The following is a 24485-nucleotide window of genomic DNA, read 5'->3' as shown; positions in this document are numbered from 1 at the left end:
TTGGCATAAGATCACACTTTAGTTCAGAGACACATTTGCATAAATACTTGAAATGGATCCACCCCTGCAGGTGGCAGCCTGAGAACATGTGGCTCTCCACACCGATGCTGCAGCCGGAGGCCATGGACTTTAACACTGAAGACCGTCGCGGTTCATTTGCAGACAGCGTGGGGTGCGGCTATGAAGCTTACTTTCACATTCACCATCGACTCTATCCCCCATACCCCTCTTGCACTAATTTCTTCCCCTCTGAGGTAGATTATTTATTGGGGAAACCAGATAGAAAAGAATTGTTTTTCTTCCATTTAACTTCGCTAGTTCTTTGCAGACAGGCCGACTCTGAGTGTCCTGTTTGGGTCAATAAGTGCACTTTTACCTTTTAACCTATGCCCTCTACTTGAACCCAAGCAAGGTCTAGTCCACTAGACAGCTGACATCAGGATCTGTTGTCCCGTCCCCTCTGCTCCTCCCCTTATGAATTCAGGCAGTACCCGAGGGGCTGTGGCAATGGGAGGCCTGGGCAGGCCACACCTCCTTGATAGGTATGGTCACCACAATGGGGATTCTTGCCTGCATCCAGCACCCCACGTCCAGCACAAGACCAGCCCCTGCCCTGCTGGATCACAGGGGGCACGGCTGGCTTCCACAGGGCTTGGCGTCCTCAGGTTTTAGAGCCTTGTTGCAGGCGGCGGAGGCCTGGCCTGAGGGGTCCCTGCAGTCCACAGTTCGCCTCTGCCAGCCTGCCCCACAGGTGACCGAGCACTGAGACCAGTCCCCCAGTACCCACTGTGTGTGGAGTAGCAGCTGGATGACGTTGGTGGTGGCTTTCTCTTTGCCATTCTGCATGTCGATGTCGTTAGGAACAAAGAAGGTATATTTGACCTTGGGGGGAAAGAGCTCGCCAGGCACTGTTAGCAGCTGCACAGTCAGAGGCTCCGGGAGGGGCCTGAAGCTCTGCAGCCGCTCCAGGGTGGCGATGGAGCCACTATACTTCAGGATGGTCCCCTTCACCAAGATGTCCTGCTCTATGGCCGAGATGGCCAGGTTGCCGTTGAGCAGGTAGTGGCCATCGGCCGTCTTCAGGGCGAGGTAGTTGCCGTCGTTCTGGACCCCAGGGTGGCTCCGCTGCTTCACATCAATGTTAGTGGCACCAGCTGGGATGGTGACGATGTCATTGTAGCCATAACTATGATAGGAATAGAAAGACACCCTTAGGAGCAGTGGCTGTGCATTTGGGTCATGAGGGTGCCTTGGAGGCTGGGGTGGACACCCCGGGGACTGGGGGTGGGCAAACAAAATGAGGAGCAAGAAATTAAGCAGCTGCTCCCAAATTCTAAATAAATCAGCTGCTGAGGCAGACAGGAATGGCTTGCTGTGTTGGGATTTTCAAGGGTTCTTGATTTGTCTGTTAACTCTATTTCAAATGTTTGGGTTGAGTTTAGCTGTGTGATCTTGACAATTGCAGAGAGGAGCCCAGAGGGGCTGGAAAGTGGCCTTGGGGCAGCCAGACCTGGCGCCTCTCAGCTGAGATCTCAATGCCCGCAATTCCTTGCATTGGTATAAAACTGCTAGGCCACCTCCATGCCCAGCGCTCAAACCCCTGTGGAAAAATGTGTTCCACACACCCATTCCAGAATCTGAACGTGATGGCAATTTCACGCTGCCCCTTAGAGTCAGTCAGCTCCTGGTATTGGGTTGCTAGGGCCTCAGAGCAGGATCAGGGTGAAGCCAAGAGCACAGCGCTCCTGGGGTGACGGGCGTTGCTCTGGGAAACTTTCAAGTCCCACAGGCCTAGAGCTTTATGTGGGATGGAGAAAACTTAGTTCTTTACTCTCTTCTGGGGACCTGGGGCACTTAGGCTATGGAGAGAGAGAAGACTGTTGAGGGACCAGTCAGCTGAGTTCTTGACTGTTCTCGTCACATGCCAACTGGGGCCAGCCGCTTAGTCTAGGGCCACAAAAGTCTCCACAGGCCCATCTGCCTAATGCCTCAGAGAGAGTGGTGGAGGGACCCAGCATCCGAATAGATCATGCTGCTTTTTTCTATATCCTTTGAACTTAAGTTTGAAAGGAGTCCCACATTGTCTGCTACAGGTGGATTCTGTTCTCTGAGACTGGTGAGATGAGAGAGTTAGAGACAGACAGACACGCACAGAATTGGGCAGGGTGTCAGCTTCAGGAGGTGGGTCCCTAGGAAGTGAGCGGTTTTCAAAACCTCTGAGGGACTGTGAGTGAGAGCAGTGGGAGAAGGGATGGATGTGTGGAGACTGCTGAGGACATATGTATATACTACATGCCAGAGAGGCAGAGCGGGGCCCGCCAAAACATCTGACCTTGCCCTTTGCTCTCCGGGAAGTACCTAGAATAGCAAAAAAACCCCCAAAAAACCCCAAAACAACTGCCTGGGACTAAAGAAAACTGGGTCCTCTTTCTGGCTATAATTAACTATCACTGTGACCTTAGAAGGGTTGGTTAATATTTTTGCGCATTCTTTTCTTTCTTTCTCTTTTTAAAGATGGGGTCTTGCTATACTGTCTAGGCTGGTTTCGAACTCCTGGGCTCAAGGGATCCTCCCACCTCAGCGCATCCTCTCCCATGTAGCTGGGCCTACAGGCATGCACCCCCACACCTGGTTAAGTGCTTTCATTTATTTATCTGTAAAATGGAGAAGAACAGTATTGGCCTTGCCCACTTCACAGACTGATTTCATGAATCAGACAAGACCATGGAAGTAAAAGCACTTTGGAAAATACTAGCAGTTTTATGAATGTGGGGCCTTCACATGTGAGAAAATTATCTGGAGATCTCAAATGCATGAAATCTCTGAGGCTGCGGAGGCTCCTCCTTGTAAGTCTTTCTTTGAAGATCATCTGGAGAGAGGACAGGGCTCACCAGGGCTTAGGTTGAGATGTCCTTCCCAAAACAGTCCTGGACGAGCTATTTTCTGGCAGAGGTCCAGGTTGCTCCGCGTAGCGCTCTTGGTGATTGACTTAAGAGATGTTCTTCCCCATCCACGTGGCTCTATCTCTCATAAAAGAAATGGTTGCTCTGTGTCCTGTCCTTCCTATGGGCTAGACGCTGTGCCAATGCTCCATCCATCCTGTCTCGTGCAATCCCTACAGTGATTCCGGGACACTCAGGACTGCTGACGTTGGATGAAGAACCTGAAGCTGACCTATGCTCAACTCACATAGCTGTTCATAGTTCAAGCGTGAGCCTATCACAGCCTGTTATGCTCCTCTGCCTAGGGACAGAACTCCGAGAGACTCACCTGGAGGGGCTGAGGGAACCGGAGACTTTCCTGCATGAGTTGCCTTTGCCCCCACACACCCCACATTTGTCCAGCTTCCTAGGGGAGTCCACCACGTGGTCACAGCCAGCCTTGACACACTGGCCCCGGACGCAGATGGCCAGAGTCTCCGGCCCACACAGGGTACCATCGATCACCTGCAGTGGGGAAGGGAGGCCCAGAGAGGGTGTGTGGGGAACAAGCAGCCGCAGATGCGGTGGGCATGGTACCCTCCCTCCCCATCTCTGGATCTGAGTCCCAGTGGTGATTCTCACCTTGGCCTCGAACACTTTGAACTCACTCCTTCCCCGGGCTCGGCAGAACAACTTGCAGCGGTCTCGGGGAGACACCCCTGCATACTTGGGGACCCACTGCAGGAGGCTGCCGTCCATGTCAGTGTAGTTGTAAGCATTATACTTCTCACACTGCTGCTCCCTGAAGCTTTTCCCTGGAAAGAGTAAGAAGCAGCGGGGAAGTGACACAAACGCTGAAGCAGGAGCCCCAGATGGGGACATGCCTGCATCAGGGCACCTTTCTTGCTCTCGGGTTTGGATTCAACCCAAAGATGCAGACCCAGTGTCATCTGAGTCCAGTGTCCCCAGACACATCCCTTGTAACCCTTACTCAGAGGGGTGAGGACTGCAGCCATCCAGCCTCATGTGGAGCTTTCTGGGATAAATACCTTTTCCATTTAGGAAAGATATTCATTCTAATCTATTTTACAGATAGATAAAGTTGGGTGGCAACAGGGGACAATTCAGTAAGCTTAAGAGGCACAGAATGACCGATGGGCTCTACCTTTAGGACCCTGCTAATCATGCTCTAGCTTGACTTCCTTGGTGACATTGGACATGTGGCTAACGATGCCTAAATCTCTGTAGCTCTGACCTTGCCCCTCCACCCCCTTTCTGTAACCCAGGGTCCCCGTGGAGGAGCTGCACCCGTATGGACTGCAAATCCCTCCTGGCCGAGTGCCATGCAGTTCTCCCACTAATGGGTGAGATTTTCACTTGGTGATAACACCGTATTCAAGTCCAAGATTGCTGTCCCGGTGCCTCTGGAACACTTGACCATCTCTCTCCCCTATTTCTAACCTGCTGCCGAGTCCTACACTATATCCAGGAGCACCTGTCATTCCTGCATCCCACTCTCACCATCACAAGCCCGAGCCTTGCGGCGTCACAGGGACCCTGCCCCTAACCTTCCAAGCATGCCTGCCTTTCCTCCTGTCCTGCTGCATGCTGCTTCCAGAGCAAAGCATCTGAAGCCAGTTGTGTGGTCCTCCCCAGTCCTGAAATAAAACCTGTTCTTCCTGCGGAGGTTCCCACCTGAGCTGTGCATCCACCTGGCCTGCGGGACACACCCAGCATCCTGAGATTCTGAGTTGGTGTTTGGAAGAGCTTCCAGGTCCCCTGATGGGACAGCAGGCATGGAAAACCCACCATTGCTATTTCAACCTCCAAGGACCTCTGTGGTCTGGCCTCCACGTGCTGGTACTTTCTGTTCCATTCTACCTGAGTGAATGTGGGCCCTTCTCACACCTTCCCCCATCCGGGCATGTCCCTCCACACCTCACCATCATCTCAGTCCTCCAGGCCCTGACTGGTCCTAACTCCCCTCAAAGTATCTGCTCATCCAGCCTTTCCTTTCTTTGAGTACCTCACCAACCTAGGGCCTTTGCCTCATAGATTAAGCCTGAATTGCTGTGTAAGAGGGATTTAGGTCTCTAATCGAACTCTAAGCTCTTTGAGAGACCATGCCTTTCGCATTTTTAATGTCATTTTAAATTTTGAGACAGAATCTTGCTCTGTCGCCCTGGGTAGAGTGCAGTGGCATCATCATAGCTCACTGCAGCCTCACACTCCTGGGCTCAGACAATCCTCTTGCCTCAGCCTCTTGAGTAGTAGCTGAGACCACTAGCATGTGCCAGGCCAGGTTTTCTATTTTTAGTTGAGATGGATCTTGCTCTTGCTTGGAGTGGTCTTTTTTTTTTTTTTTAGAGACAGAGTCTCACTGAGTAGCTGGGAATACAGGTGCCCGCCACAACGCCTGGCTATTTTTTGTTGCAGTTTGGCCGGGGCCGGGTTCGAACCCACTACCCTTGGTATATGGGGCCGGCGCCCTACCCACTGAGCCACAGGTGCCACTCCCGGGTGGTGTTGAACTCCTGACCTCAAGGGATCCTCCTGCCTCAGCCTCCCAGAATGTTAGGTTTATAGGCATGAGCCACCGCACCTGTTCTTTTATATCGCTTATAACATTAATTATAGTGCTGGACACACAAGAGGTACTAAAAAATACTTGATTATAACGGCTGATCTTGGTGCATCTGAAATCATGATGTCGCCTGCTGCCCATCCCTACCCGTCCCTTACATTTATTCCTCCCTCCCCTTTCCCCAGGAATGTCTCACCCTCTCACAATTCCAGGGCACCGTTTCCAGAGTCTCAAGCCATTGTGAATCCTTCTCATTTTACAAAACTGCAAAGCTACAGACTCCCCTGTTAGACATCAACCCGGTGCCAGTGTGTCTTTGTCCTTTGGTTGAGTCTCTCTTAAAGCTCTGCAAGCCTTTCCATGCCTGTCAATGGAAACTGCACAAAGGGCAGCTGGATGGCACGGTGGGGGAAAGTTCGAACGCCTCCCTCTCACAGTTTGCTGCCTCTGAGTTAATGTGTGGCTCTCTAGCAGGGACTAGGGGATAGGAATACGCCACAAGGAGGCGGGGTTAGTATTGCTTCCTGGGACGGCCCTGTCAGGTGGTTGCCGTGACCCTAAGGGAAGACGGGCAACTCTCCTCAGAGGGAATGTGCACAGGAATCAGATTCAGAAAGCCTCCCTCAGCCCTGGGCTGAATGTTGGCTGGAAAGACCCTGGAGGTTTGACTCCGACACTTGCTTTGGAAAACACTTCCATTCTGCACATAGACGAGGGTCCAGATGCCTCCAGGAGGATTATCATCTTAGACACTAGCCGTTCTGCAAAGACCCTTCCCTGGTAAGTTTGGTTGGGAGGGATATCCCCTGTCCTCACATCTTGGAAGACTTTTCTCCTTGACTTTGTCAGGCTCTTTGAATGCAATGAGAGCTGTCCTGGGTCCCTGAGGGCTGACCCCGAGTCTGATGCCTTGCAGAACCTTTAAGTCTGGATCACGGGCAAAACCCTGCATCCTGGGAGACCTACCCTCCTCCTCCTCTGGGGAATCTGTTGCAGCAACAATAGCATTTGTTCTGGCAGGTGTGGCCCTAAGTGGCAGTTACCATCAGGGGGGCACTCCTCCGTGTGGCATGACTGGTACTTGGCTCTCCGTCCCAGGCAGTATCTTCCTCCATTCTGAGGCTCGGGGTCCTTGCACTCACGGTGTGAAAACTGCACTCCTCCTCCACAGGTCCGAGAACATTCTCCCCAGGGTCCCCACAGGGCCCAGCCTCCATCTACCACGGCCTGTGAGATACAACATCACACTGAATCAGGAGCAATGGGGAGACTTCAGTTGTCTGTCCAACCAGGTGGCCATGGCCCTGACTGCCTTCTCTGTTTATTCTTATTTTGGTGCAAGAGGTTCTGCAAACTGCCTTAATCACATGTCTACTGACTGTGTGGCCTGCTTGGCTATAGGCTTGGTGGACCCAGAGACTGTGCTGAACTCATAAGCGTCCTCCAGGGGACATTTGGCAATGACTGGAAACATTTTGGTTAGCACACTGGGGAGGCTGTGTTACTGGCAATGCACAGGCCTCACAGTAAAGGCTTATCCAGCCCTGGTGCTAAGATCGAGAAACCCTAGTCTGAAAGCAACCACTGGGATGGGTTGCCACTAGTCTGCCAACTACCGGTTGTGGTGACAGGGTAACGTCCGGGAAACAGAACTGATTTCCATTTTACAACAGAGCTCTGAGAGCAAAGTTTTGCCCTTCATAGAGCATTAAAAAATTATTATAATTTAAAAAAAATTGGCTTGGGGCCTGTGGCTCAAGCGGCTAAGGTGCCAGCCACATACACCTGAGCTGGTGGGTTCGAATCCAGCGCAGGCCTGCCAAACAACAATGACGGCTACAACCAAAAAACAGCTGGGCGTTGTGGCGGGCGCCTGTAGTCCCAGCTACTTGGGAGGCGGAGGCAGGAGAATTGCTTGAGCCCAGGAGTTGGAGGTTGCTGTAAGCTGTGATGTCACAGTACTCTACCAGGGTGACAGTTTGAGGCTCTGTCTCAAAAAAAAAAAAAAAAAAAAAAAAAAATTGGCCAGGGTGGTAACTCATTCCTGTAAACCTCAGCATTTTGGGAGGTTGAGATTTGAGGATCGCTTAAGGCCTGGAGTTTGAGACCAGCCTGGGCAACATAGTGAGATGCTGTCTCCACAAAAAAATAAATTAAGAAATCAGCCAGTTGTGGTGACATAAGCCCATGGTCCCAGCTACTCCAGAGGCTGAGGTGGGAGAATCCCTTGCACTCAGGAGTTCACAATAGTGAACATGCCACTGCATTTCACCTGGATGACTTACTTCCAGACAGTCTCTGAAGTAAATAAATAAAATTATAAAAGTAATACTTATTCTTATAAAAAAATAGGAAAGTGCAAAAAAAGAAATTAATACTTAAACACACCGCTACCAAGATTAAAACCATTGACATGACTTTTACCAACATCCTTTCATACTTTTGCTCTGGATATATCATCACAAAGGCATGCTGCTTTTATTTTACAAAGATATGATTCTGGCTTAGCGCCTGTAGCTTAGCAACTAGGGCAGCCACATGCACTGGGGTTGGCAGATTTGAACCAGGCTCAGGCCTGCTAAACAACAATGACAACTACACACAAAAAAATAGCTGGGTGTTGTGGTGGGCGCCTATAGTCCCAGCTACTTGGGAGGCTGAGGCACGAGAATCGCTTATGCCCAAGAGTTTGAGGTTGCTGTGAGCTGTGACACCACAGCACTCTACTGAGAGTGACATGTGAGACTCTGTCTCAAAAAAAAAAAAAAACGACGTGATTCTGTGTATGCAGAGTACTTCATGATCTGTCTTCTCGCCTTAAAAATAGATGAGAAACTTTTTTTTTGTGAAACCAATTTATAATAACTCACACTTGCATATGAAAAATGAAACACAACTTTAGCCTAGGATGAAGGAGGGAAGGGGAGGGAGAGGGAAGGAGAGAGGATGGGGGGGATAGTAGGGGGACCACAACTATGGAGCACATTGCAAGTACAAGTTGGATCTATCATGTGTAGAACACAAATGTCCTAATGCTATCATTGGGTAAATGAGGTGAAAGCTATGTTGATTAGTATGATATAAGCACTCCAATTTGCACAAATAATTAACACACTGAAAATGGCATAAATGTATTTATGATCTATGTACAAAAGACTTAATAAAAAAAATAGATGAGAAACATCATCCCTTCCTCATTTCCTGTCAACCTCTCCCTGCATTTAGCTCAGCTCTGCTTCTGGGGAGGGGTGGACGACCCCCTCCTCTCCACTCAATCACATGGGAAGCCACAAGGCTCAGGCACAGCAGGCAGCCAGGCTCAGTCCTGAAGACTAAGGACGGCTCTCAAGGGTGTCCTGGTGAAAGACCTTACGCCTGGCCCAGGCTGTGAGGCTCCACAGCAGTGCCGTTTCCTAGCGATGGCTCCGTGACTCACAGTCAGAGAAATGTGATCGACCTCGAAGTTTGGAGGGATTAACAGCAGCGCAAAGATGCCAAACATTTAAAAATTCTCACTGGCCAAGACATGGAAGCAACCCAAGTGCCCATCAACCTATGAATGGATTAACAAACGGTGGCATATGTGTACCAGGGAGTACTAGTCAGCCACAAGAAAAGATGGAGACTTTTCATCTTTTGTGTTTACTCAGATGGAGTTGAAACACATTCTTCTTAGTAAAGTTATCTCCAGAATGGAAAAAAAGTATCCAATGTACTCAATACTAATATGAAACCAATATATAAACAACTACATGCCCACAGGAAGGAAAAAACACAAATAGAGTCTAGCAAGGGGGAGGAGGGAGAAGGGAGAAGGGAGGGGAGGAGGGATTACAATGGGCTGGATCTCAACTAACGTGCACAAGGCAGGCTGTTCAGCACGTCCCCCTGGGTGAAGGGCTCAACTACAACTTGAACTTTACCTTAGAATTGAGAACAATGTAACCTAAACATCTGCACCCTCATGTTATTATGAAGTAAAAAAATTAATTAAAAAAGATCCTCACTGGCATTGCCTTGGTTTTTCTTTTAAGGTCATTCTCTCTGGGCCCAATTTTCTCTGCTTGGTCAGAGGCGGCTCTGATTCCTGTCCCCTCCTCTTCTTTGGGTATGGAATTCCCATCTTTGCTGTCATTCCCCTGACCTCTAAATATGAATTCAGCTCTAACATAGAGTGCTGTGGATATTTTCTGTTCAATTCTTTTTTTTGACACATAGCCTCAAGCTGTTACCCTGGGTAGAGTGCTGTGGCATCACAGCTCACAGCAACCTCCAACTCCTGGGCTCAAGTGATTCTCCTGCCTCCAGCTCCTAAGTAGCTGGAACTATAGGTGCCCGCCACAACACCCAGCTCTTTGTTGGTTGCAGCCATCATTCTTGTTTGGCAGGCCCAGGCTGGATTCGAACCCTCCAGCTCAGGTGTATGTGGCTGGCGCCTTACCCGCGTGAGCCATAAGTGCCAAGCCTCTGCTCAATTCTTGATAGCGTGCTCCTATTCCGTGTTGCTCTGTTCCTAATGGGATTCATAATGGCTTCATGTGTTGGGTGCCCACCCACCTGTCTTCACGCCTTTCACTCATTGGCAGGAACCTCAAGTCACTCCCAAAGCCCTTCCAAGGGTGGATCAACCGGAGCTCTATCCCACTGGCTATGAGTACAGCCCAAGGACGCCTAGCTCTTGTGGATACATACGCTTTGGTTTGTTAAACGTGGTGATTTTACTTAGAAGTCCTATGTTGCAGCCCGGCCCAAACTCTCTTAGTAGTTGACTCTCAAGTGTGGCTTCCCCCTTGACAACAGCCCTCTGTCCCCCTGCCTTCTACTTTCCCCTTGTCCTCCCCTCTCCCCGCATAGGCCATCTCTCACCTTGGGCCTCTCCACGACCTCCTCAGGCAGACAGCTGCCTTCCAGGCACAGGTGTCCAGGCCCACAGGCTGTGCCGTCCGCCCAGGGCAGGCTGCCATTCTTGGTGTGGCAGAGGGGCTCGGCCCCATCAGTGTGGCACCAGAGCTGGGCACAGATGTCCTGTGCAGAGGTGTTGGGGCAGTGGCGGAAACCTGGCCCAAAGATCTGCTCGCACTGTCGGTCCAGCTCATAGAGGGCCCTGCGGCCCGGGAGGTCTGTGGGGAGGGGCAGGGCCGAGGTGGGGGCATCTAGGAGACAGTCTCCTGAGAAGGGGAGGAAGCACAGGGTTACGAATGAGGGTGGGGTCTCCCTCTCAGCTCTCTGCAGCCTCTCAATCCATGGGGTTGAAGGTCTAGGCATCATGGCTGCCCTGTCCTCCACTTAAAAACTGGCAACACTCAATCATCTGTGTACAGCTTACTTAAGTTTTGACTATCAGTTGCCACGTTTTTCTAGGACTGACTTTCCTCTGCTATCCAAACCTGGAGGATGCATTCACCCTGACGTTCAGCCTGTGTCCAGTGAATGCCAACTAATGATATTAATCCACATCCCAATATAATTGGGATATAAATATGCTATTAAAAATGATGGCATGCTGGCAAGGCATGGTGGCTCATGCCTGTAATCCTGGCACTCCGGGAGGCCAAGGCAGTGGATCGCCTGAGCTCAGGAGTTGGAGACCAGCCTGAGCCAGAGCAAGACCCTGTCTTTACTAAGGAAAAATAGCCAGTTGTTGTGGCAGGTGCCTGTAGTGACAGCTGCTTGGGAGGTTGAGGCAAGAAGACTTGCTTGAGCCCAGGAGTTTAAGGTTGCTGTGAGCTCTGATGCTACGGCACTCTAACCTGAGACAACATACTAAGACTCCGTCAAAAAAAAAAATAATGGAATGCAAATAAAGCCCAAATATTGCAGTTTGGATAATCTATTATTTTTGCATCTCATGTATCTCGGCCTCCTTTAATGAGAAGATGCTAGAAGGCCTTGCTTTACTGCTTTGCTCCACCAACACGCCGGCTGCTCTCACCAGGCCCCGCCCCTCCCACTTTGTTCCCAAATTCCTTGGCCACCTCTTTGCCCTTTCTGAGCTGTCCTGGGATTCTCCTCTGTACTCCATTCTTCCGTTCCTGCAGACGCTGCTCAAACCCCGTCCCTCCAGGCACCTTTCTCAGACTAATTCCACCTGCTTTGTGACTAATAAATCTAAATTGGCCCAGAAATCAGGCTGACCGAAGATGGGGCAAAGGAGAACAGACTTAGGGGGCTGGTTTGAATGTCACAGCAGGGGAGGCCAGGTAGGGCACCCCTGTTAGACGCGTGTCTAAGAGCTCTGTGAGAAAGCGCAGCTAGAGGGGAGAGGCAGGGAGGATGGGGACCCTACCGTGCCCGCCGTCCAGCAGCTCCGTGAGGTACATGGCGCTGCAGGGGGACCAGGGAAGCGTCTTGTTCAAGTGCACGAAGAGTGGCGCCATCATGTGGTGCTTGCCCATGGGTCCGAAGAGCCGCGTGCAGGGCTTGGAGTCGTCGTGGGGCATGCTGAGGACATGTCCTGGGGGAGGAGAGAGGTTGCCATCCACTCGCCCGCCCTGTCCTGCCCCCACTTGGCCCAGCAGCGGGACAGCAGGGTGAGGCATCTGCTGTGCTGAGCAGTCACCAGCTGCTTGAGGGAATGGCCACCCCCTTACTCTCTGAAGGCATTTGTGTCCAGCTTCCCGGGGGTTCTCTCCTTCGGGAGACTCTCTCAGATGACTGGGGAGCCCTGGTTCCCCCCTATTCCCTGCCTCAGCCTGTCTTGCACTCACATTCCCCTCTGTCATCCACTCCCCTACGTGGACAATTCATCTTCCCTCTGACCCTTCTGCTCAGCTGTGCACAGCACCCAGACTCCACCCGCACACTGTCTCCAGGTGACCGTGGAGGATGGTCCAGGCACTATTTTAGAGTTTTGGCTTTATGATTGCATGGGAGTAGAGTGATGTGTAACAGCCTCAAACACAAAATCTCTGTGTACATAATCGCTCTGTCAAAATTACGAGGAGACAATTGCTAAGTGTCAGGGCCGTATATTCCTCCAGATCTGGGCTACCTGGGCTCGGGAAGAGGCTGTTCCCTCGGATGTGGTGCTGGGGGCTTTGGCAAATCTCACCTAGTTCATGGGCCAAGGTGTGGGCTGCCTGGAGCCCCTCATCTTCAATCACAGAGCAGCTCTTGTTGGGGTCGCAGATGGTGCCGATGTCTGCCACACCCAGGGTGTCACACAGCCCCTCCTTCCCGCAGAAGTTCTGCTTGGTGGGGAGAGAGTGAGAGCGCATCAGCGTGTGCGGGCGGGCGGTGTGCACATGAGGTCCCGAGGGAGGCCTGTGCTTCGCCTGCATTTACTCGGCCTTCCCAGGAGGGAGAGCACCGGCAGGCCCGGCATCTGGATTTCCAGCCCAGAGCAGTCGGTTTATGGATCTTTTCTGCCTTGTTTATGGTCAAGTCAGGTCACTCATCCTCAGACTTTCTAACTTGCAGAGTGACCCAAGAAATTTACTTTCGTTATAAAACAAGACAAAAAGCCCCGCAGGCTATCAAGATGGATTTCTGAGGGCCACAGCCCAGGAAGGCTCCCTCTGTCTTCATATGAGCCACTCATGGGAGGAGGCCCGTTCCTTGGTCTCGGCTGGTGGCACCTGATGGCTGGCTGGGACTTCAAAGGTTTGTTTTGGGAGGCAGGACAGGGCACAGTGGCTCAAAGCGCGACCTGACAGCAGGATGGTTAGCAGTCATGGGTGCTGCCCCCGGGTGGCCCCTCTGCACCTCTGTTTCCGCAGATGTAGAGAGGGGATAACACCAGGACTTGTCTGGTGGGACTGTTGTGAGACTGAAGTGGTGCACAGGGCCTGACACCTACTGTCACATTTTTTCAACATCAGGAAGATGTCATTTAAATCACGCCAGATTGGTGTGCCGGCCCCCTGGAGTGGGGAAATCTTGAGGGGACCCCCTAACTACCTGCCCTGTGTTTAGCTGGAACCCCTCTGTTCAGTCCCAGATGGCTTGCTGAGCTGTTTGAGCCTATCGCTTCTTGTTATGTATGACCTCAGCAGACAGCTGGTCACAAACTTTTGGAAAAGAGCCCTTATGAGATTCTTCTCCTTCCCTTGCAAATACCTCACACTTGTCCTCATGACCTCCTCCCTGTCATTCTGAGCATGAGGCTTCTGGTGTCCAGCTGGGGCCAGCAGGGAGATAGTTCCCATGTTTGGGCAGGCCCAGTGGTCCTCTCTTTGATCCGCCCATCCCGCCTCCCTTTCTCCCCAGGGCTTCCGGAGCCGGGCACAGACCTGTCTGGTGAGCAGGATGGCTGTATCGTAGTGCTCTGGGTGGCGGTCACTCGGCTGGTTGAATTGCCTTTGCCAGTTGCAGAAGTTGCGCAGTGTAAGCCCACCATTGTCCGACACCTCCGGGCCCCAACTTTCATCTTCTACTATCAGCACTTTGACCACCATCAGGTTGATAGAATTTTTGATGCTGGGATGCTTGTAGATTCGGGCCGCCACAGACATTAACGTCAGGATGTGGTTCTGTCGGGAGGGAAGGAGCATAGGCAGAGAGCAGGGTCAGACCTCATGGCTTTGGCCTGCCCACTGTCACCTCCTGTTGACACTGTGCATTTACTGTGTGCCAGGCTCCAGGCTGAGCATCTGATTTATAGCACTCACCAAAGACTCACAAAACCCTGGGGGCCTTGGTGACACTGCCCTTCATTTTCCACGTAAGACAACTGAGGCTGAGTAATTGGTGAGTGCAACAAGCAGTTGAACCCAGACCTACCTGGCTGCAAAGCTTGTACACTTAACATTTTCATGTACACAGCTTCATGTGGCTATCTAAATCCAAATTAATTAGAACTCAATAAAATTAAAGCTACAATGTGGCACTGCTGACATGTCAAGTATGTCAGTAGCCACGTACGGCTGTGGCTACTGTACTGGAGCGTGCAGACAGAAAGTGCTATGGGACTGCCGGCTTACTCAGTCTTTAACTTGACACCAACTGTCTCCCTGCCAACCACTGGCCTTGGACCAGAAGCAACTAGGTGAGCGCTCAAGGTCAGTAGAATTTCCCTCTTAGAATCCAGCCTAATACTCTCCTGCCATCTGGGGACAACCTCTGTTGTTGGGGTGGGAATTACTAACCCTGAAAACTTCGCCCTAAAATCTCTCTCCTCACAGTAGCTACTGTGCACCCGTCACTGGCATGCTGTACACTTGTCACCTTGTTAAACTCTCACATGGATTCTGTGAGGTAGGTATTGTGATTCCCATTTCCTGAATGAGGATGTGGTGGGTCACACAAGTTAAATAACTTGTTGAAGGTCACATAGCTAGTTCAGCCAGGATGCCAGCCTGTTTCTGAAGCCCTTGCTGTTCACATTAAGTTTCCCAGGGCTTGATTTCCTTATTTCTGTCTAGACAGCCCAAATGGGTCCATTCCCTTCTGCCTGGGGCTCGAGAGTCATACAGAGACCTGAGAGCTTAGGCTCCTGTCTGCCTTCCGTTTTGCCCACCATTGCTCGGCCTCTTTCTCGTCTGGGCAGCCAGCTGCTTCCCCGAGGGATTCCAAGGCTAGGCGAGGCCAGGTGGGCACTTACTTCCCGGCTTCAGAGGCCCCTTGATGAGGCCCTCTTGGGTTATTTTGCAGAAAGGGAGGGAAAGGGGAGACGCAGGCACGTCTTGTGCCCCAGCATGGCCAGCTGAGCTCCGCTTGCTTGCCCTGCCTCTCTGGAGCTCCAACTCTTGGGGGCCTCTCTCTTTCTCTTCCTGCAGTCTGGAAGGTGGGAGCTGTAGGGAAAGGCTGGAGAGGGATATTCCATCGGGTGAGGCCATGTGTGGGAGTTCCAGATGAATCCCATTATTTGTGAATGGGATCTGTCTGTTCACCTCGCAGGCAACAAGCCAGGTATTTTGTTAGCCCCGCAGACAGGGGTAGGCAGGTTACTGAGCATGTCAAACACTCTGGCTATGTTTGGGCTGATGTAAACATCTTATCAGCAAGCTGAAACTTGGCACTTGCTCCTGGAGTTGGATTCCGGAGGGAAAAAAGCAATCACATCATTATGCAATCAGGCTGAGTGCTGAAGAATGGCGGCTTGCTGAGGCTAATTCCTGGCCAGGTCTTTGCTGCTTCCACGAGGCAGAAAGTCTCCGGGTCTTTTTAGGACAGGCCAGGATCTGATGGTCCAGGGATCGATCCATGGAATTTCTTCCAAGGCAACTTTGTCCTCACAAGATTTCTTCCTGTTGAGTCCCAATTTTATTCTCTGAAAACTGGGCAAGATGGGGTCTTACAAAGAAGGTATAAAGTCAAGAGATGCCGGCTGCTGAGGGTTGGGACAAGGCCGCTGGGCACTAGGAATGGGAGACTTAAGGTCTGGGACGGGTCTGCATATGCGTGCTGAGTGGAGTGGGTCAGACTGAGGCTGAGCGGGACAGGAAGCCGTGGTCTGTATCACACTGTCTCAGAGGGTCACTTTCACTCTCAGAGGGCTGCGAGGATTCTGTGTGTGGTCCAGGGTTCCTTCCCAAATCCCAACTCCTGGTCCCTCTACCCTCTCCATATCACTGTCTCACTGAGCTTTTGGGGACACAAGCTGCCATCCCACCACCCTCCCTCCCAGTTGGCTCTTCTGAGTGGCAGGAACACCTTACATTCACAGCTCATCTCACGGTTCCTTAGGGGCAAAGAGCGCTGAGCCTCTGCTGCATCACCAGTCCCCTGGGCCCAAAGGGCAGCCTGACGTACAGTCCCATGGGGAACAGGCCCAGAGCTGGTCACGGAGAAGGTCAGATGGCTCCTCTACCACCTGCTATCTATTTATACCTCCCTGCTCACCACACAGGCGCAGGCTGCATCCCGTGGCTAAGGCTCCAGCGCAGCGGGTGACTAAAAACCATGTCAGGTAGGTGGGAGCCCATGATGACTCTGGCAAGGTGGCCAAGCAACCTTGCTGTTGGATGACTTGGGGAGCTCACGCCCTTAGCTCTCATTAGGGAGAGAAGGCATTTTTAAGGGCATCTCCTCTTCCAGTGGTGCCCCCCAGACCTGGAATAGAAGAGTAGACCCCAGCCAGCTCGCTGGACACGGCCCTCTTGGAGTCTCTAACATTTACAAGCAAGGAGATTCCTCTGTCAGAGCCCCCGTGGCATCCATAGCCAACTGTGGTGGGAGTCTAGGGGAAGGCCAGGCCTGGGCCACAGGCAGCTCCTTCTCCCACCCAGAACATTACCCCTTACACTTGACTCTTCACACTGAAGGTCCTACCCTGCCCCTGGCAACTCCCCCCAGGAAGGCCAGGAGAAGAAGAGTGGCTACAGGGAAACCCTCCCACCTCCGCACTTGGCCATGCCTCTTCCCTCCTGCAGCCCCTGCAGGGCCTGAGGCTGTGCTGGAGCTGGGGAAGGAGCAAAGGAAGAAGAAAAGTGAGAGGAGACAAGAGAGGGACTGCACGGACATCCTCCAGGTGCCCTTGTTCTCCAAATGGCCAAGGGTGGTGCCACCTGTCCAAAGCTCACAGTTGTTCAAAACTACCTTCAAACACTCAGAGGCAGGGCAAGCGGTTGTGTGTGACCGCGAGGCTGAAGCAGCAGTGAATGGCACCCTGATAAAGTGTGGCCATCTCGTCTCTCCACTCTGAAAAATGATTTCCATCACCAAAGGCCATGCAAGTAATAGCTATGCCTTGTTGAGCAGCTGCTAGGTACCAGGTCAGGGGCGTCCGTATTTTGTTGCATCCTCAAGACCACTCCAGGACTTCAGTGTAACTGTTCCTATCTTGCTGGTGAAGAAATCAAGGTAGAGGGAAATAGATGCCTTGCTCAAGGGCACTTGGTTATTTCTATTTTGCTCCAAAGTCCGTGTTCTTGGTCTTCACACTCACTGCTGTAAGGAAAACTATAGCCTAACCAAAACAAACCCAAAGCTTGCAATCTGGCCAGCCTGTCACTGACTGCACACACCCTACCCCTGGGGCATGGGCAAGTGGTGACCTTTGGATACTGAGACATTTTGGGGGGAAATACTCCATATCTTTGATCATTCTGACAGCAGCAGGCACAAGGATGACAAAGACTCATTGCAGGCGTGAGCAGCACCTTTCTCCCATGGAGACGTGGAGAGTTGCAGAGCTGGTGGGCAGGCATGAGATTCTGTTACCATCTCACCTTGGGAGTGAAAGATGGTGCTGTGATAATCATGCAAGGATGGGCACAGACTGGGACAGTGCTGGGCAAACTAGGCTATACAGTCACGCTAGTACTTAGGCTCTTTTTTCCAGAGGACATTGGTACGGGAGAGTTAAGACAGCCTTGACTATGACAGCTTTTTCTTGAAATCAGCCTGTAAAGTCCAGCCTCCTGGGAATGCTCTGGCCTGCCTTGAGGAAGAGGAGTGCTACTCTCAGGAGCCTCTCTGCTAAGAAGAGAATTCAGAAGCTCTGCTCACCATTGAATGCTGGTGGAGAGGACTGAAATTTGGTGGGTACTGCTCACCCTGCTCCTGGCTCAGTTCATCCAGGGGACAGTTAGCTGCAGCCGTATGTAGACAGAGTTAATGGACTCTTCCGAGGTGGTCCCTCTTTTCAGAAAGCCCCCTTTGTCTGAACTCCTTAACTCTGAAACCAGATAAGAAGGTGGGAGGCAGGGGCCCCTTTTGTCAAGGGATTAAGTGAACTCAATTGCTCAGAGTTCTGGAAAACTTCACTGTCACTTAGACTGAGATTGGCCTCCGGAGCGGCTAATTCTTTCCCTCAACCTTGAAGGTGGTTTCTGCTCAGGACAGATGTGGCCTCACACTTCGGCTGGATGTCTTTGGACTGCTGGATTTGGGGACCTACTCTCACTTCATCGTAGACAAGAGTCAGAGGGGGAAGAGTTCCAGGCCTTTGTCTGAGAAAGAGGCAGCATGGTAATAAAGAGCAGAAACTCAGGCTCCAGACGCAGCCCTGCCACTTATGAGTTGTGTGACCTTGGGGAAGTCACATATCCTCTGTGAGCTGTGGATTCTCCCTCTGCTCCCCTCACAGGTATTTCCATTGAGGTGACGCCTATAAACCACTCTGAACATATTCAGAGAGTGGCTGAACCTTCTGGGAGACTGGCTCATCATGAAGCAGCCTCATGGAAGCTTAGACTAGAACTGGTTACCCTAGTCCAGGCATCTTGCTTCTCAGATGAGGATCTAAGCCCTGGAGAGGGCAAAGGCTCTTTTCATCATCTTCACCCACCCCCATTACTAAGACACCCCCAAGTGCCTTCCATATGTGTGAATGAAGTCCCCCAGAGATAAAGACATCTCTTTATAGATTGTGCACCAAGATTTAGATAAAGACCTGGCTCCCATTGGGGGAGGTGGGTCTCGACAGGCAAGATCTTGGGGTACCAGGACTCAATTTTGACTCTTCTCTCAGTGGAGCTCATGGTCCATTTTAGGAAGCTCAGGGGATTGAGTGGAGAAGGCCAAGCCTGTCTCATGACATCTCTGCAGCTGATCAGAGCAGAGGGGCCAGTGGGTGGCATTAAAATAGCTGTGCACCCCAGCATGGTGGCAGCCATGGTGCAGGTGGGCTGGGACAAAATGAGCCAAGGTAGAGGTGGTTGAGGCTGGTCCCACTGAGGGAAGACTTTCCTGTTAGGTCTGAGACCTAGAAGTGGGCCTCCCACTCTCCTCCCTCGCTCACATCCAGAGAGAGGAACTCAGCCTTTACGGGTGGTTGGTGCCTGTTCTGAGACACTCCTGGTCCAAGTTGGCTGGCTGGGTGTGAGGTACCTGTATGTGGCTGTGAACGGTCCAGAAACACGTGCATGTGGGGGAAGAGTGAGACAAGAACGAGCCAGGGTGCTCAGGAGGATGGAATGCCCCAGTGGCTCCCTGCAACAGAGAAAGCTGACTTGTCTGTGGCACCATTGAACTTGGTGCACAATGCAGCCGAGCCTCCTGCTCCAGCACCTGCAGCCTGGCACCAAAGCATATCTGCTTCTAGGCAGCTGTGATGTCTGTGGGTGCCAAGTATGTCCTTGAGGCCCAAACCTAGCACCTCCAGTTTCTAGGTCATAAACTGAGAGTGAGACCAGAGGATGATGTTACGGAGGACATTGTGGGTCTGCTGTATCCCCCAGTTCCTGTTGATGCTCCCATGTTTTGATTCTCAGGCAGATATCAGAAATTGGTCTATAGTGGGGAATCCACAGAGGGAGGGGCACAGCATCCTAGCTGTGGGTTCATAATGAAACTGTCTCAGCTTCTTTCTGGTGGATCCATCTAGAAATCAGGGGGTCCTAAAGGGATGGGAGATCCCTTTTCTCACCCCATTCCTGCCACCATCCTGAGTACTGGCTTGGGGGAAGGAGTCTCAAGGAAGGCAAAGAAAAATATATTGAATGAGTATTGACCCAAAGCTCAAGGGGGCAGCTGCTTTGGTGGCTCTGAGCTCTGGGGGGCGTGCATGCTCTGGGGGTGAGGGCATGCATGCCAGGAGAGCATGCTGGGAGCCTTCCTGGGGTGGCCCCTGCAGCCCCACGGACCTCTCCCCAGCAGCCCTTCCATGCTGTCCCCTGTTCCTCGCTCCGTCTCACCCTATCTGCCTTTGGTGGCAGAGATCAGGTGAGAAGCAGAAGGCTGACTACTCCTTGTCTGGACTCTTCTGCACAGGTGATGCTGATACCCTTGGTATCCCCAACAGCAGGGGCCAGGCAGAGCACAGAATGGGGTCCCCAGCCAAGATTGCCATCATCGCAAAAGTGTTAAAACTGAGCAGCTGTGGCGCCAGATCCCTGTTTGAGGGAACTGTGGCCTCTGGGCAGGTCAGTTCTTCTCTCCCTGGCACATTTCTGGGGTGCTCCCTAGGACTGGAGAAAGTGCCCTCCTCTCCTGGAACCCTTATCTCTGGTCCTCCTTGGAAAACCTTTATCCTCTGGTTTTTGGGGAGGTTTTTGGGCTAAGGGTGACACAGACACCTGCTGAGTCAGCACCACTTTTGCATCAAGTCAGCAACAATCTGGCTACAGCAGCCCCCCACCCCCCAACTTGGTTTTTCCTTGCAGCTCAGTTGAGAGCTGTGTCTGGGATGGGGGCAGCTGGGTGGACCAGGCATGGTCCTGGCTCCCTCAGAAACTCAGACTGAAAGGGCACATCTCAGTCCCCTTTCCCTTCCTTTTCCACTGAAGCTTCAGTTTTCTGGGCTGAACCCCCAGGCAGAAATTCTGTCCCCCTCCTTTTTTTGTGCTGGATGTTGGCACTGCCAAGTTCTGCCGGGGCTGAGAGCCAGGTTGGCAAGGTAGTCCATGTCCCTTGATCAGAACCAGCTGGGCGCACAGAAGTCGGGCAGCCCCTTTCCAGGTCCTTCCTCAAACAATGTCTTTTACTTATGGCAACCCAAAGGGAATCAAATGGCCACCTCCTTCCACCCCCTCTGCCTCACCTCAAAAGCTTCTCAGATCTAGACGCAGTAGAGGGCTGAGAAAGAAGGGTGGGCGATCTTTCTAAAAGCTCAGCCACATCTCTGCGGGGAGAGGCAGGTGCCTCGGGGCGTCCATTTAGCCACGTGCTGCCCGCGACTCAGGATGGGAGGGACCGGAGTCACAGCTCCACTTCAGACTGGCGGGGCTCGGGTCGGGTAGGGAGGAGGAAGCCAGTTAACTGCTCTTTCTGAGAAAGGTGAGCGTCTCGCGTGGGGTCGGAAGGGTTTTCCGCAGAGGGTTTGGGAAGGGAAGAATTTGGAGACGCTGGGAGGCGTCTGGGGGCCTCCAGGCAAGGCGACAGGGGAGAGTCTGGGGTCCTACCTGCAGGTCGGCCCCATAGAAGGCAGCCATGGATGCATCGGCCACCAGCAGCGTTTCCACGAAGCGAGCCTCAGAAACAAACCGCTTGGTCCTGCTCGTGGCCCCCAGGGGTGGTGGCAGCTCGCTGGCGCCTTCTTCCTCCTCTTCCTCCCCTTTCTTCGCGCCCTGGCGGTCTCCTCTCTCCTGTCTCTGACCCTCTCCTCTCTCCACCTCCCACTCGGATCCTCGAGGAAGGGGTCGGGCTTCAGAGGCGAGCCCGGAGGCCCCGACGTCCCCGCCGGAGCCCCAGCGCTGCAGGCGGTGAGGCTGACCCAGGGAGCCCCCCGCGCCCTGCGGCTGGATGGTGAACTCCTCGCCGTCCAGCAGGAAGGAGCCGCTCAGCCCGCGGCACAGGCTGACGGCCGCCAGCGATTCGGGCTCCCCATTCACCGTGCCCGAGAAGAAGCAGCCGCGCAGCTCCCGCTCGCCCCCGGCCGCCCGGCCAGAGCCCCCGAGGCGCTCGATCTTGAACTCGGGCGCCAGGAAGCTGTCGTCGGGCGCCAGGCGCAGCACGAAGCCTTTGCCGAAGGCGGACAGGTGGAGCGCGAGCTCGCCGGCGCTGCCCGGCAACCGCGTGGGCACCACCAGCTCCGCGGCCGCCCCCCCAGCTGCAGTCCCGGCCGGGGCGCCCCGGGCGAGCTGCGGTGGCAGCAGCAGCAGCAGCAGCAGCAGCAGCAGGAGCGGCCACCGGGGCGCGGCGGGGGCGCAGAGCATGGGGGCTTTGGCTGCAGCGCGCGAGAGGGAAGAAGCCGGCCCGGCGCGGGCAGGTGCTGGCGGCCGGAGCGCAGCCCAGCCGCTCTCTCCAGGAAAAAGCGAATCAATCAGACGCAGCGCCGACCTGGCCCGCGGGGCCCGAGGGCGGGAGGCGGCGGCGGCGGCTCCCCCGGCGGCCCCTCTGGCTCGCGCAGCCCGCTCCGCCCGCGCCCGCCCGCAGCGCTGAGCCCGAGCAGCTGGCGCCCCGGCCGGCGCGCGCGCGTCCTCCGCCCCTGCCTCCTCCCCGCTCCGGGAAGCGCCGAGGGGGCTGCCGAGCCCTTTGTATTTATACTTCCTTCCCGGCTTGACATAAGAGGTTTATTTTTGATCTCTCACTATTCCCGTTTCCCCTCCCCTGGGATCAGAGAGAGGATTTGAAAAGAGTGAGAGAGAGGAGGGAAAAAAAAAAAATCTGGACGAAATGTAAAACCAATCAGGAGCCAGCGAGATCCGTCGGCTTTGCCCCTCCTTAAGTGTCAACTCCAACTTTTTTCCCTTCGCTTTACGCGCGGGCCCATTAACCCCTACAATGCTGGACGGGCCCTGCAGGCGGAGCTCTGGGGGAGGCTCCAGCCGCTCTCTGCTCTAGGGTCAAGTGCCCGGGACGCATCCTGGCTGGAGGCTCCTGCGCCGGTCTCAGACACCGTCAGGATCCCTGCAGAGTCCGGTGGTCCGGACTGGAGGTGGGGGGAGAAGTTTCCAGGGCTTTTTAAAAAAAGGGCAAGAGGAAGGTGGGAAAGCACTGTATAGCCTTTCCTAATTTTCACCCCAGACTGGAGATCTGGGTGAAAAAAAGACAACAGCAGCCAGACACACCTGTTTAACGCTACCGAGGACTCTGGTACTGCTGTTCCAGGGCTGGCAGGGCGGAGACCAGTTCAGCGGTAAATCATCAGCAGTGAGGTTGGAAAGTCAGCGTTTCCCTGGGAGGCGAGCAGAACTGCAGTCCCTGGAAACTTGGTCTTTTGGAATCCTGCTGGCTGCCTGGGGGCCTTCACCAAAGGTGGCAAAGCCCTTTCCCTGCACTGCGAACAGCTGAACAGCTGCAGGCGTGAGGTTGATTCATTCTGCCTCACATTGCTGGCTTTCCTTGGGGTAGGGAGGTGGAACCCAGGAAGAGAGGGATGACGTGGACTTAGGACCACCATATTCAGTATTCGCATCCCATCCCAGTCTTAATGGCACAGGTCTGGAGTGGGTCCAGGGTCCTGTTCTCTAAGTACAGACTCTAGACTCAGCCTTCTCTGCCTGTCTCTGAGTTGTCAATGTGTGAGAGCCTTTAGGATTCCCAGGACCTGGGCCTTTAACTTCTTCCCCCAGTTGCCAGGCTCCCCCCATCCCACCCCAGCTCTGTGGTTGTGCTGGGGCTATTGACAGTCGAGGTCATCGCTGATTCTTTTTAGCTCATGGGACCCCTTTCTGTAGCTATGGTGATTTAGCAGGCACCCCAGACTCTCAGGAAATGTTTCCTCCGAAGTACTTTTGTGGCTACAGAGCCCAGGGGGAAGCCCTGGCGAATCCCCTCTGAGTGCCCCCTCTCTCTGCTTTCTCAGAACCACAGAGGGACAGCTGTGAATTAGATGAAAGGGTGAACTTCACCACCTGTCATGATGCAGGCTCTCCTTTCTTGCATAACTTACAGGATGGTTTGGGGAAACACTCCTAGAGGCAGGGGAATGGAAGGAATGGCCTCTTCAACCCTTTTCCCCAAATAGGCAAACACTTCATCACAGCACAACAGCATAATAGCTTGGAACAGTCTGACCTGGGCAGGCGATGAGTAATCCCATTTTGCCTCGGCACTGTTGTAACATTTCAATCATTGGTCTTTAACTTCTTGAAGCCTCTTATTCGCCATTTCTCAGATTATTCCTTCTCAGTAGCAATTAGGTCCCTTCTTTCTTTCTCCCTGTGTGAACATCTAAGGGGAGCCTGTCCTCCATGTGGCTGTTAGGAGAACAGACCAGGGAGAACCTTCAGTGTCCTCAGAGCCTTACATTGGGAAGAAGAGAATTTCTTCTTCTCCTTTTCTCAGAACTTCCTCCTCCTCCTTCTTTTTTGAGACAGAGTCTTACTCTGTTGCTCAGGCAAAGAGTGCCGTGGCCTTAGCCTAGCTTACAGCAACCTCAAACTCCTGGGTTCAAGAGCTCTTCTTGCCTCAGCCTCCCTCGTAGCTGGGACTAGAGGCTCCCTCCTGTCACAAAGCCTGGCTAGTTTTTCTATATTTAGTAGAGACGGGGTCTTGCTCTTGCTCAGGCTGGTCTTGAACTCCTGAGCTCAAGCAATCCACCTGCCTCAGCTTCCCGAAGTGCTGGGATTACAAGTGTGAGCCATTTTGCCTGGCTTTTTTTTTAATTAATTAATTTATTTTTATTGTTAAATCATAGCTGTGTACATTAGAGCAATCAAGGGGTACAATGTGCTGTTTTTTTTTTTTTAAATAATTAGAATGAAGTGCTTCTA

The 24485-nt window shown here is 52.9% G+C and overlaps 1 protein-coding gene across 1 annotated transcript; it reads right to left on the bottom strand.

The window, feature by feature from the left end:
* Window positions 1-22115, bottom strand: ADAMTS8 (ADAM metallopeptidase with thrombospondin type 1 motif 8). The gene is made up of 9 exons (XM_053594328.1): window positions 21231-22115; window positions 13737-13976; window positions 12557-12692; window positions 11792-11959; window positions 10372-10673; window positions 6549-6732; window positions 3564-3736; window positions 3271-3446; window positions 1-1186 (listed from the first exon to the last, which is right to left on the bottom strand). The coding sequence occupies exons 1-9, from the start codon at window positions 21981-21983 to the stop codon at window positions 622-624; spliced, it is 2697 nt and encodes an 898-aa protein (XP_053450303.1). The 5' UTR covers window positions 21984-22115; the 3' UTR covers window positions 1-621.
* Between the last annotated feature and the right edge of the window lie 2370 nt (window positions 22116-24485).

The sequence above is a fragment of the Nycticebus coucang genome, chromosome 6, assembly GCF_027406575.1.
Source record: "Nycticebus coucang isolate mNycCou1 chromosome 6, mNycCou1.pri, whole genome shotgun sequence".
Taxonomy (NCBI): Eukaryota; Metazoa; Chordata; class Mammalia; order Primates; family Lorisidae; genus Nycticebus; species Nycticebus coucang.
Note: the sequence above shows the minus strand (reverse complement) of the source record. Positions and strands in the feature narration are given on the sequence as shown.